This window comes from Falco peregrinus, chromosome 1, assembly GCF_023634155.1.
Source record: "Falco peregrinus isolate bFalPer1 chromosome 1, bFalPer1.pri, whole genome shotgun sequence".
Lineage (NCBI taxonomy): Eukaryota > Metazoa > Chordata > Aves > Falconiformes > Falconidae > Falco > Falco peregrinus.
In genome coordinates, this window is record NC_073721.1 from 46,558,287 (window position 1) to 46,571,822 (window position 13,536).

Sequence of the window (13,536 nt, forward strand, 5' to 3'; positions counted from 1 at the left end):
AGATCACATCTTGGCCATGCACATGCTGCATTTGCTTTTCATAAGCCTGGAAATGTCTGTGAAAGGTACGTTTTAAACTCATTTCTGAGTACTTAGAAGCTGTGTGAGATTGCTTCATGCTGCAGAGGGGTCTTCAGACTCCCTTTGCCAGATCAACAGCACAAATGGAATGATGTGGATAGGATCTGAATATACATCTAGTTTACTGAGTTGATTACATGTATGTCAAAGTTTTCTATATACTCTGCATCCCCCACTGTACTGTAGTCTGGTTTAATGCCTTTTAGGAGACTTATGACTAAGAAAGTAATTGTAAAGTTCCTCAAATTTTTCTAATTATGTTTATTTTCTTCCTCCTTTGACAGCTCATAAGCCATTTTTCATCCCAGTCTGTAATTTTTGCGTCATCCAAAGCTTTCAGAAGTAATGGGAATTTTTGACATTTGGGGTCAGATCCCATAAGAGTCACATTAATTGAATTTAGGATAAAACCAGACTCCAGCACAAATTCACCAAGTGAGCTTAAGAAACCATTAGCCCCCTAATCACTCTCTGTCCCCTTTAATTCCTCTAATGCAATCCCAGTAACACAGTGCTGTGCTTCCTCTCTTGCTTTGGGACCCCCCATCTTGTACACAGTAGATTAGCCTACAGTAGCCACAGTTCCTCCCCCAACGGGAGCTTCATCCTGTTGTGTGAGACCTGAAACAAGAACACAAAGGCAGAGGTACAAAAACACAACTGAAAAATCCTTATATTAAGAAGGGTTCTTACAACTCCTTGGTTTCAAGTGCACAGAACTGTGCAAACACCCCAGTCAAGGATCTCTGTGAACCTGCTGGTGTAGGAGGAGCAGATGGGAAGGGTGGAGGGGAGAGGATGGCCAGGTTCCATGCAGTGTGTAGAAAAAGCTGCGTGAAGTTGAGAAGAGGCTCAAAACCTCGGAGGGCACATACAGCCACCTAAACCGTTAGGAGCTGTCTGATCCTCACAGCAAGCTAGATCTGGACAAGTACCAGAGCTCTGTCGTTCTGGTTCTGGGTATTCTGTGCTGTGTCTCTTCAAGAAAATGCCCCAAGATCATCCTCTTCATGCAGCAGTATCTCAGGCAGTTGTTCATTTATGCTGTATGGAGTTAAGAAAAGTTGTATTTGAAAAAATTACTCAATGGAAATGATTTGCTGAGCCTCAGTAATTCACTTTTATACTCACGTGAGTGATGGTGTATCTGCCATACTTCAGTGACTCTGTCCACAGGATGTTTGAGTTATTCAGAGATAGCCGTGTTTGGCACTTTTTTGTAAACCTTTTTTTTTTTTTTTTTTTTTCCAGCAGAAAGGCCTGCACATAGGCAGGCAACTGCAAGTCTTGAGGAACTGCAGTTTGCAGATGATACTGCAGGAGGGTCCTGTTAGGATCTCACCCAGGACTGCCCAGGAGGTCTGGAACGGGGCTGGGTGAGCTCTGGCTGGCAGTCCCAGCAGCACAGCCGGTAGCCTCTGTGTCCACGGGTGTTCATGAGCCAAACTCCTGCAAGGCTGCGGGCTACCACAGTCCTTGGGCTCAGAGTAATTACGAAGTCACCTTGCTGGCCTGCTACAATCAAGCACTATTTTCTCTGCTCATTCATGTGCAGGAATTCATCTAATTGGATTCTGTGCACAGAAGAGGACTTATCCCTGAATGTGCAATGCAAATGCAGGAGAGCTGTCTGGGCTGTGTGGTTGGAGCACAGCATAGCTCAGAGCCTTGCTGTCATTCCAGGAGCAATCTCCTGTTTCCAGGTAGAGTCAAGGCTTTTGTCAAAAACAGAAGAGAAGAAGCAGTGATAATTTTGAGGTTCCTCAGGACTCCTCCATTGTTGCACACATCAGTCACCGTATTCCAAGGTGTTGGTCTTGACTGGACTTGGCACCACTTGCCTGATGTGTCTCTCTCACCCTCACTGGTGAGATGTGTTGGGGTTTTTTTTAGCATGGAGATTGGTGTTTCTAGATCAGAAGCCAGGTGAGATTAGAGGAAAGTTTGTGGGAAAATCCTGACCACTCCTGAGAGGTAAATATTTACAACTTTGTGCAAGCTGATAGCCCGTATCTTCAGCATCCTGCAAACATAGCCCTTGAAGCCTGTAACGTGAGGGAGTAACTTCCTATATAGAGCTGAACTTCTCAGTGTATATGATGGAAATCTGAATCTGATTTGAAATGAACAGTGTCCAGGAGGAGCTGATGATGGGAGGAATAAAACCAGCAGAAAGTTGATGATCACAGCTCCCTGGGTAGGAAGCTGGACACTTTCAGTGCCGTGCTGTTGGTGTGAGAAGCAGAGGCAGGGTCTCTCTTGGCATGGCCATTGCACGAGCCTGCATGCCCATGCTCACCTGCTGCCTTGCGTGGTTTGGGGCTTCCTCCTGTTACTGCAGAATGTGCAGTGGTATGGAGATGGTTTGGGTGCTCCCTTTTACCTTATGTTCTTAGTGCAGCATTTCCCTGCTGGTGTCGTATGTCAGAATTCTGAACTCCAGCTAACAGTTAGGATCTGTCAGTCGCTGCCTGGTTAATGCTGACACCTCGCTAGGGGATAAGGAGACCATTTTAAGAAGACCAAGCCTGAGACTGAGCAAGGTTATTTGCTCTAACAGGTTTATCGTCAGGTTTGCCATCTTCAACATTTACAGCAAATTTCCATCTCCTGGAAGAGATGTTTTTGTAAAAACTACAGCTTTCATAACTAAAAATCATTTGAATTACGTAGGAGGTGAATGAGAGCACAGTGTATTATTTTTTACTGCTGATGATTTGAGGAGGGTCTTACCAGATGGTTTTGAACAGTTTGTGTGCTGAGCTTCATGGGTCTGATCTTTCTGCTTGTGAAGATCTGCACTGGTTCATCCTCAAGCCCCATGTAACCTCAGGAAGTATGACACAGATGTAATCACCCTCGAAACACTCTGCAAAGGCCCACTTCTCCAGAGGGTACGTGGCTTTCTTGGAGCACAGGAAACTCTTGTCAGTCTAGGACATGCTTCTGCTTAGCTCTGATGCATTGCTGGAGCCGCCGTCCTCCTCCCTGCTGTGTCAGCTGCCAGTTGGGAGGCAGAAGGTTTTTGCACAAGAGGTAATCGCTCAAAACACAAAGGGGTGGTTAACAGAAGTGTGACTTAGCTGCAGACTCTGTGCATCTAGAAAGAGAGAAAAAAAAAATCACTACACTACATCTCTGTGCTCTGAGAATCCTGTGCCGCGTACAGATGGAGTGAAGGCATGCCGGTTGGGATGTGCTCTGACGTTCAGTATGAGTTGTGACAGTTGAATAAAACCTTTTGTGCCCCAGTTTACTCATCCAGTCATGATACCTGCTGCAGTAGCTGCTATAAAATCAGCAGAGCCATGGAACCTAATAAAATGGTCTGTCTGCCTTATTTATTGAGCTAACAAAGCAGCAGGTTCCCAGAGAGGGTGTTCACACTGTAGAGGACAAGGTGGTACCAGCATATAAATGACATCATCTCTGCCACTGGTTACAGCACACACAGCTCCTGTACTCTGCAGGTGAGAATATTGCTGGAGACCTGAGACTGCACACCTTCACTAAATATTTTACACAAATATTGACTTCCCCATGCACACAAACCCACAGAAAAGAGTGTTTGTACAGTGAAAGCTGCTATGCTACAAAATTAGTCACACAGTCCCCTAAACATAAGGTTAGTAAATAGTTTCTCAAATAATAAACCATTTCAAGTCTCTATGGGAAAGAGGCTATCCAGAAATTTGTGATACGTCCAAAATAGCTGGATATTTTTTATTAGTTTCTTTCCTCTGGTTGCATCATCTGGCTGAGACACCACAGCAATATGCTGACCTTTCAGTTACAAGGCCATTTCGAGAGACTGCTGCATTTTGAAAAGAAAATGTGCTGTGTAAGATCCTGTTGTAGGAAATCAATTAGCTCATTTCTGCAGGCATCTTCCAACATTCCCAGGATATTAATACACAGATACTGAATTTCTCTATGTGGTGCCATCTGAAACCCAAATGGAGGGAGTACCACAAGCAAGGCAATTGGTTTGTGGATTTAGCTGGCTGTTTTTCTCTAAGTATAGAAGGTTTTGAAACTTTATTTCTGAACTTTTCTCTTTTCATCCCTGTGCAATGTAGAACAAATGCCCTTGTGCAACCCTGTGGATATTTTACAGGGAAGGGGATGGAGAAGAATCTGGGTAGCATCAGGGAGATCCATGAAGCCTTCCCAAGCCATTGCACTATAAAATGACGAGGCAGATTTACCTGTTCCCAGTTGGTAGTGATCGTACAGTGAAGCAGTCCAAGAGTCTGAGCCAGATTATGTGGGGAAGTGTGAAGCTCCTGTTTGGACACTGTGCTGGTCAGAGCTGAATTCTCTGTTATGTATTACGCTGTGGGAACTAGCAGACTGCCATGTTAACCTCAAGGGCAAAAAGCAGTAAATCTAAAATGTGTTATCTCTGAATGTGGAAACAGCTGCCCAACTTTGTCATCCAAGTTGCATCAGTTCTGGGAAAGAGAGCTAAGCGCTGAAAATAGGGCTTGGGACTCTTGACTTCAGCGAGTGTTTTGGTTTGGGTGTTCTCTGCAGTGGGTACAGTGGCGAGTGTGTTGAGCTGCCGTCTCTGTGATAAGATGAAAAAGAGAAGATGAGTCAAGGTGAAAGAGGCTGAGATTACAGGGGAAGTGAGGAAAGAGAGAGTAAGAGAACAAGTTGAGTGGCACGGGGAAGTGGAGGGCCACGGTGAAATAAGGGGCTTAAGACTTCCTGATGTTCCTCTAATCCAGGATTTCCTCTCATTGCGTGGCTTCAAGCTGTTGCGTCTAATTTTATGCAGGGTAGAAGAGGCTGCAAAACTAGATAATGATGGAGAGAGTAAGAAGAAGGACTATTACCAGCTCCCTATTCCACGGGCAAATATTCACTTCCTGCAGACATGGGAGGAGACACTGCAGTGCTGGGAAAAGGTGCTGCGGGTGAGTGTTACTCTGGTATTTAATTTGCAGTGTCAAGAAGCAGAAACTCCGTAGCAGGCAGGTACTCAGGGTTGTGTGTGAGCCACAGCCATCAAACGTCTCCCTCCCCAAGTCAAGAACAGCCACTTCCCTTAGGCTTGTGTGAATTGGGGAATGTGTTGGGAATTGTGGTACCAGGAGAGGTCCCCGCAGGGGTAATTCAGGTGTACTGTCTCTGTAGCAGTTTGCACACTAGCTAAGAGATGCTGTTGCTGGAAGGGAAATGCTTGTGTTCTGGATAGGGACTGTCCAAGCTACTTTGAAGTATAGACAGTCTCTGAGTGAAGAAGGCTTTTGTCCGTGTTGCAGCCTGGGCAGGTTGTGGGCATTGACATGGAGTGGAGGCCTTCGTTCGGCATGATCGGCAAGCCCCGTGTCTCCCTCCTTCAAATCGCTCTGAAGGATGAAGTGTTCCTGCTTGACTTGCCACGGCTCCTTGAGCAAGCTGAGGCGGAGGGTGAGAAGGAGAAGCTTCCTCGTTTCATCCAGATGCTTTATTCAGATGCAGCCATCACTAAACTAGGTAACATGCATCTCTTCTCCCCGTCTCGGGTCTCTACACAGCTTTTTTTGTGTAATTCCTAGATCCTCTTGGGGTTGTCATTCCCTAAAACCACTTATCATGGAACCAGTTTTTGTAGCCCTGAGTATTCACATACTGCCATGCCAGGAAGCAGGGTGACCAGTGTAGCTAGGAATGATAGAAATGTCTCCCCGTTTCAGGTCACACTCAAAATTTCTGATTTAGTCTACCTCCTTGGTTTTGGGATTCTTAGTTCCCTGCTAAACCCTGAGCTGCACTTAGCCTTCAGTGGTCTAGGGGAGTCTGCCATCCAGAGCTTTCTGGATTTGCTGGCCCTATCCCAAAGCTGCTGTGCTGGACACCAGTGCTCTCCACCTTACTACTGGTTTTAGATTGTATTTGGAGGCTTTTGGCAGGAGTTGTTAAACGTGGAGTTCAAGGGCAAATTCATAACTGCCTTTCACTGACCTAGCAGATTTTAAGTAAGTTGATCTTAAACGCAGCATTTTTCAGCTGCCTCTTCTCCCCTAATTTTTATCTGCAAGAGTATCTCTTAGGAACAGGAGAGATGGAAGCCTGCCTCGTTCCCTGTCTGAACAGTCCTTCCACCAATGTTTATACATATATTGTCAGCATTTTGACTCTGAACTGGAAAAAGCTGTGGTGCATTAGCCATGATTTGAGTTTTCCTGTCTGTGTGATTTGCAATTATTTTTTTTTCTCTAGGTTATGGGATGTCTGGAGACCTTAGCAGCCTTGCAGCCACATGCTCTGCTTTGAAAGACATGGATAAGAAAGCGCAAGGTGTGGTGGACCTACTCACAGTAGACAAACAAGTAAGGATGAACACATGGAGATAGGGAAAACTGTGTCTTCTGCATGTGTTCATAGATAGCTGCTGTGAATTCACAGCATTGTCTTTTTGTATCCTGTATTGGCAGGGAGATGGCTAAATGAGCAAATAGACCTTTTCCACTTTGTGGTATTGGGGGTAATGTGATTCTGTAAAGACAGAAGCATTTAGTTTTCATCTACTAAAAAGCTGGAGCTTGATATGCTAGTCACTTTTTTCACAGCCTTTACAAAGCTATGGAAAAGCAATTGAAATGGAGGCGTAGCTCCATTCATCCAGGACAAAGTTGCTGAGTACAAGTCATACTTGAACTCGGTAAGAGTAGATTCTTGGAGAAGTTCTGAAATACCAAGATCATGCAGTACTGAAGCAGATATTATGGAGTTAATGATTTGTAGAGAACTCATAATGCTCATAGGGGGGCTGCTGCTGGATTCCACGCAGGAATTTCTGTTCAGCTGAAGTACAGCTACCTCTGGGTTTGCACACAGTAGCTTTTAGCAGTCTGCAGAATTGTTAAGGACAACCATTTTAATGGGTAAAATTTACAGAGTGTGTCTAAGGCTGTGGGTTGGGGTGAACCCAGATCTTTGGGACTGATACTTTAACCGGGGAAGCGCTGCAGGATCTGCAGTTTAACCTGAGAAATGGCAACTGCAGAAAGGCCATTGCCCAGTGTGTTACAGGAATACCTTTTCTCAGTGGAACTAGGAGAAGAAAGTCACTGAACTACCGCTGCTGTTCTTTTACTGAGTTGGTCCCTAACTGCCTCCAGTATGGCTGAGCACCCTGCAAACCATTGAGGAGTCACAGTCACAGCCCCACTGCTCCAACGCAGTGCTGTGCAACAATGCACTTTTTTCCCTTCCCTGGCTATGGAACAGATTTCTTTCCAGCAAGCGTGTTTGTTAAACAAATAACCAGACGCTGTACATATCTAATGCCATCCCAGCCCTTGTCTGAGACAACGGGATTCAGTATGCCAGGCAAGAGATAAAAATGATAGGGTTGCTGCATGGCCGCACCCACTGGAATAGGAGCTGTTGCAGAAGTTGTTTTATAACCATGTGGTTTATATCTTTTTCTTTCCATCAGCTGCAGAAGAGCTCCGTTGACTGGAAGAAGGGCGGCCAGAAGGGCAGTGTGCTGTCCCCAGAGCAGAGCTACGAGGATAGAGGCTTCAGGCAGCTGGAGAAGGGACTCAGCCTCTTGGTGCAACATGTGCTGGGAAAACCTCTAGATAAAACAGAGCAGCTGTCTAACTGGGAGAAGCGGCCTCTCCGGGAGGAACAGATCCTCTATGCAGGTCTGGTCACTGTGGCAAAGTGCTACAGATTGTCCATTACAAGCTGTGTTTGTCTGTCCTCTGTCACCAGGAAAATTGTTAAGTAGCAAATGAAGAAAATGGCTTTGTAGATTAGTTCCTGTTCAGAGGAGCAAGCACATGTTATGTTTGCCCTTTTGTGGACATGGCTTTAATGGTTGAAGTTTAAACTGTCCAGTGATTCATTATTTCCCTTATGAAAGAATTCCTGTGCTTTGCAGATTTTTTCTGATGAAACATCACCTCAGTGGAAATTCCTCTCAGTAACTGAGAAGAAGAAAGTCCACTTCCTTCTGCCTCATTTCACAGCCCTTCTGGGAAACAAGTGCTGTGTTCATTTGTCATAATGAATTGTTTGTTAGAGCAGGGTTAAAAATGGGTAGATGTGGTGTCAGAAACTGCAGCACAGAATTGGTACTGTGCAGGGACCAGCGGAGTTTATTGCTGATTACCCCAGAGTCAGAAGTCTGGGTCTAAATCTTTTCCCGGGGCATCAAAGGACAATCTACTGAAGCAAACCAACCCTTTGTGAAGTTCAGCTATCCTTGAAGCTGACACAGTTCCCACAAAAGTTAATCACCAGGACTTGTAAAACTGGCTTGGAGACTTAGACAGTTCCCGTTGCAAGGAACAGAAGCCGCATGGCATGGCAGTGCCTGTGGGCAGGTGATTGCAAACAACTCAGTTATTACTTTTTAAGATATTGCATCTAATGGGGAAGTTACCTTCCCTTAGCTGAGATGCGGTAATAAACTGTGGGCAAGCCACTGCTCAGTAACAATGGAGAGTAAAATGGGTTGGCTGAAGCTATCTTACATGGTGGTTTGAACAGGCACACTACAATTTGCATTATGTTAGAGTCAGACAGCATTTTGAGCTCCTCGGCCTTGACTCTGTGATCATGTGTTAGGTCACGATGCTCACTGAATCAGTAAAAGGGTGCAGGCTGTGACATTAGTCAGTTGGTGCTTCACAGGTTGTTAGCGTGCAGTGGCATTTGCAAAGGTGAAGGCTCTTCCTTGCATCAGGAAAGCCTCTGTTCTGCTTTTGAATGAAACCAGCTGAGGCTCATATTCCCTTGTTTTCAGCTTCAGATGCATACTGTTTGCTGGAGATCTATGAGAAACTCTGTAAGGATCCAGCAAGCTTTGGTTTGAGTTCAGACCTGACTGAGAGTCTGGTGGGAAAACCGAGCGTAAAACTCAGGGCAGAGAAGCAGCTGAATAAACAAGAAGCACCTTCACCTTCTGGACAGGTTTGTAAACATCTTCAAAGAGCTGCATGTTGCTCAAGACCCCTGCAAATCATATGTTGCCTTGCCTCTCAGTCATACTATTAGCTATGCATGGCATGCTTTAGTCTGGTCTCAGGACTATTGCAGCAAACATCTTCGCCCCTCCCCGTTACTGGTAGGATACGCTTTCTCCTTCGCGTGCCTTGGTTCAGCTTTCCCTGCTATTTCAGGATCATTTATATTCGCAAAATGTTGGTGCAGATCTGTATAGCAGAATCCAGCTAGCCTTGCTGGTAGAAATGCTCCTTCCACATTTCCTCAGTGGTGTGGGTTTGAACTCTGTGGCCTAGGTGTTGCATCAGTGAGGTTTCAGAACTCTCATGGTCCTTACTTTTGCTTTTAACTGAGCTTCTACACTTTGGTTTCACATTGGAAATGCCTCCTTTATTGTGTCTGGAGCAGAAGTCTGCAAAATTAAAGACAAACAATCCATCAAAAAAGTCTCTGCTGATGGCTTTTCTCTCTCCCTGCTCACCACTACGTACTGCATGACTGGCCTTGCCCTGCAATCTGTGTTGTGGCAGAGCCTTAAAAACTCCACCAGCTGTAACCTGGAGCTGTGTGACTCTGCTTAAATATCTTGGAACGTGACTGTTTCAAAAGGTTTACTTTCAAAATGCAACCATCCAGTTGTTTATGCACCTATGAAAACATGAGCAGAAAAAAGTTTTGTTTATTAACTGAGAAGACTCACTATGGCTATGTATCCTTCTGTGTAAGTCCCAAATGTGTATTTAGCTCCTGAAATCAGTACTACCTTCCATGGTTGGACTGAGAGGCTATTGATCGTAGCCACCTTTTCAGGATCCTCTTTATCAACTGGGTGTAAATGTACAGTATCCTGTTAGTCTTCGACAGTAAAACACAAAGCTTCTCAGTAATTTCCTAAGCACTCTGCGTTCATGGGAATATTGTATGTTACAGCAGATCTGACTGGCTTCTGTAGAGATGGGAAAAGTAAGTACTTCAGGCTTGAATTACCTTGTGAACTCACAGGTCATCTTTGTGTTCCGTACAGTCGGATTCATTAACAGAGAGGTAGTTGGTAAAACCTGGACTGGGACTCAAAAAAGCAGACTTCTCCTGACTCTGCATCTTGTGTGACTCCAAGCTCTCTTTCCCAGTGTTTCCTGGTCCACTATCTGAAGTGGGGCTAATGACACCATTCTCCTTTATAAGCTTTTTTTCTCTCTGCTGGCATGAAATGTGAGAAAAAAGCTACATATGACATTGCTGGCCATTGAATAAACACTAGCTAAGAGCCAGCTGCTGCTCCTTTACATCTGTTTGAACAGAAGCAGCAGCACAGGGTTAGTGTCTTCCAAGTACTTCAGCACTGAAGGGTCAGCTTGATCCCTTATCACAGCAGTCTGATGTCTCGGGGCACAGCTGCACCCACCCAGGTCCTTGGAGGAGCTGGTGACAGTCCAGCCTACCCAGTGCTGCAGAGCTTTGAGTGCACGTGCCAGCTTCTGGGAGGTGCAGCATGGCACGGATGGAGCTCTCAGATCTGAGTTGTTCTCGTGGTCAGCCCGCGTGTACCTGCACACTGTGCCACAGCAGTTCCAGGCCTGAGTCGGCTCCTGCAGAGCAAATCTGCAACACTGCAGCACCTGTCTGCTTCCGAAGACAGTGTAGCCCTGCACAGGTGGTGGCTGCATCCCTCAGTTATCCCAGCTGATTCAGGTTCCTGGAGGCAAAAGCTGAAAGTTGGAGGTTCCTTAATGACTTCCCTTCTCCATGAATTTAGCTATTGTACTTCTGGGAGCCTCCCAACGACAGTCTCCAACTGCAGGAACTCCCCCAGCAGCAGCCATTTGAAATAAAATAAACAAAATTCAGGCACTGCCTATTTTTAAACTTCTGAAGATAATGAAGCTGACGTGGTTGCTTTGTCTACCTGTGTCTCCCTCTGTCAGATTCCCTTCCCACATCATAACTTTGGCACATGTATATTAATTGCAGTCTAATTTGGTAGGGGAATAGCAGCCTTGGACTTTGTGTTTGTGGCTTTGTGAAAATGGATGTCTGTGTAGAGCATAGACGGCCAGGCTGGCATTTCTCCAGGGAAAAGCTGCAGATCCCCAGTTTGGGTGGCCAGCTGGCCAGTGAATGAACAGTTAATTCAGAGTTAACCCCATCTGTGCTGCCTCCTGCCCAAGTGGTAGGTGGGCGATGTAGAAAGGACGTGAAGGAGGAGCTAGAGGTGTTGCAAAGCATGGGGGAAGTTATAATACAGGTGGAGGGGGATGGCTGGATTTGCCAAGGTGGGTGAGTGCAGAGAAGCAAAACACAAATGTACTGGAAATCAGCCTTCTGTTCTGCTTACGGACCTCTTGCCTTTCTGTAGCAATGTGAAGGATCCAAGGAGACCTCATGTCCCGCTGCTCCCATCTCCCCAAAGGAGTTCAGTGTGGTCTGCGATAACATGCTGCAAGGCCTCGGGCGCTATCTTCGCTGCCTTGGTGTGGATGTCCGGATGCTGGAGAATGAGGATGACCACAGGAAAGCTGCTGAGGTTAGTCACGCACGTGCGTGCATGTATGTTTATAGGTCCCAACTGCGCTCCTTGGGGAAGGCCTGCTGCTTACTGTATAGCCACACTGGTTAGTGACACCGAACAGGCAGCGGTTTGGCAGGAGCTGCTCAGCACGTGCTTCCTTCTGTGCCCATGCTAAGACCCAGGTCTCTGGTTCAGTCCAAGAAGCTGTGCCACATGGCAGCTGGTGTTAGCTGGTCCCTACAGTAATGTATGGGCTTGGTTCTCCAGTTCCAGGAGAGAGGAGGTGAGCAGAGTGCTGTGACCTCAAATCTTACTTGTGTCTGTGTGTTGTCATTGACAGCTGGGATATTTCAAGTCATTAGGAGAATGCAAGCAGAGTGTAAAGATGTGACCTGCAGTCTCAAGTGTCTTTGATGGGGAGGCAGTGGGTGTTTACACCAAGAGAAAATTCAGTGAAAGGAACCCAACATTTATTTAGGTTTCTAATGGACTTCAGTTTGGGCTTACAGGGAAGTCATTTTCCTGCCTTGTGCCTGGGTCAGTCGAGCAGAACCACAGTCAAAAGATGGCTGTTCAATATGAAATGGAAGATTTCCATAATAAATTGCCATGTAGCATCCTAGCTGGCTACCACTTTGTGAGATGGCTCAAAGGTGATCAGCCACAATTTGCAGTGAAACATTTGGAAAAGGAAGAATCTCTAACATACATGGGGACAATGAACATTGATCTGGACTCACATAACAACTTTGACCCTCTGCCTCTCAGAGAAGAGACACATGCTTCTTCATTTCAGACATATTTCTACTATGCCAGAAAGGGAGATATCCAGCCCACACAGTGTGTTGCTATCAAATGTGCACTGATCGCCCGGCCTGGTGCACAGGATGTTTCCTCTTCAGATGTCTGCTTGGCCTGAATCCTGGGCAGGCTCAAACTTCTGCAGAAATAATTAATATCTCATCTCTGCCAAACTTACACAAGTCATTTAAACAAACTAGTTCTCACTGCCTCCCCCAGAGCCCCGTCTCCGCTTCTCATCCTGATACCTTATCGTGCTCTGGACAGGATGTTTTACATTGCTTTCTCTATGGTGACCGGACAAACATCCTTTCACTATCAAAAGCCCTTGGAGTGTTACTGTATTGCAGGCCTTTGATCTGTGCTTGGATAATCAAAGATAAAGATAGACTCCTCCCACCCTGCCTTATATCTGGCTAGTCCTGATTTAGTAGAAGTTGAATCTTGACCACCCTATGCCCAAAAACTTGGAAATGTTATTGCAAAGGCCAGGAGAAAGGTTTGGATCCTCATCACTGAATACAGGGTAGACGGTGTGGGTGTTAGCACAACACAGATTCAAAACTAGTGTCACCAGGAACACATAAGTATGTACAGAATTAGTGTTTGGTCTTCATTAAAGTCATTTCACTAAAATGATTTATCAATCATAGTGTACATCTCCTTGTGTCAAGAACTCCTGAATCGCCTGGCATTTGCTCCTTATTGTTATCATTCCTGTTGCTTGTTAAAGTGACTTCAAGTGTTGGTAGGCAGATGAGTCTTGTCATTCACCCTTTATTATTTGGGATCAAACTTAAAAATCTTAGAGCTTTGTAGGTTGTGTTTGGGCAGCTATGGATTTTTTTATATTTTTCCTTTTAGACTAATGCATGTGGCAGTGATCGGTTTGAGAAACCCCATTCCCAGGCTAAATGTGAAGTCTGTGTCCTGTGTACTGCTTTGTGTGGTGCTGCTATTATTGGCTAAATGTTTTATCTTGGCCAACAGTTGTCATGGCGAGTTTATCATCCCAGATCTGCAATCTCAGATCTGCCAGCCTGTGAGAGCAGGACCTCTGACACCACGAGTCAGTGTATCCCCTCATTTGTCCATATTTAGATGCTGCAAGATGACACTGGTTTGCATTCTGTGTATTTCATGGTGCCATTTAATTAGGACTTGACTGGAGAAGTGACTGATTAAAAGTTACCTGT

General features: G+C 45.5%; 1 protein-coding gene across 12 annotated transcripts in view; it reads left to right on the plus strand.

Annotated features, from left to right (window-relative positions):
• The window catches only part of EXD3 (exonuclease 3'-5' domain containing 3), a 290,762-nt gene that overhangs the window by 138,961 nt on the left and 138,265 nt on the right, over window positions 1-13,536 (plus strand). For all 12 annotated transcript variants that reach the window (XM_055805397.1, XM_055805404.1, XM_055805412.1 and 9 more), the window contains 6 exons: window positions 4,865-5,003; window positions 5,352-5,565; window positions 6,292-6,401; window positions 7,514-7,724; window positions 8,831-8,997; window positions 11,387-11,554. In XM_055805397.1, the coding sequence (XP_055661372.1) occupies window positions 4,865-5,003; window positions 5,352-5,565; window positions 6,292-6,401; window positions 7,514-7,724; window positions 8,831-8,997; window positions 11,387-11,554 (1,009 nt within the window). The remainder of the gene's footprint in view (window positions 1-4,864; window positions 5,004-5,351; window positions 5,566-6,291; window positions 6,402-7,513; window positions 7,725-8,830; window positions 8,998-11,386; window positions 11,555-13,536) is intronic.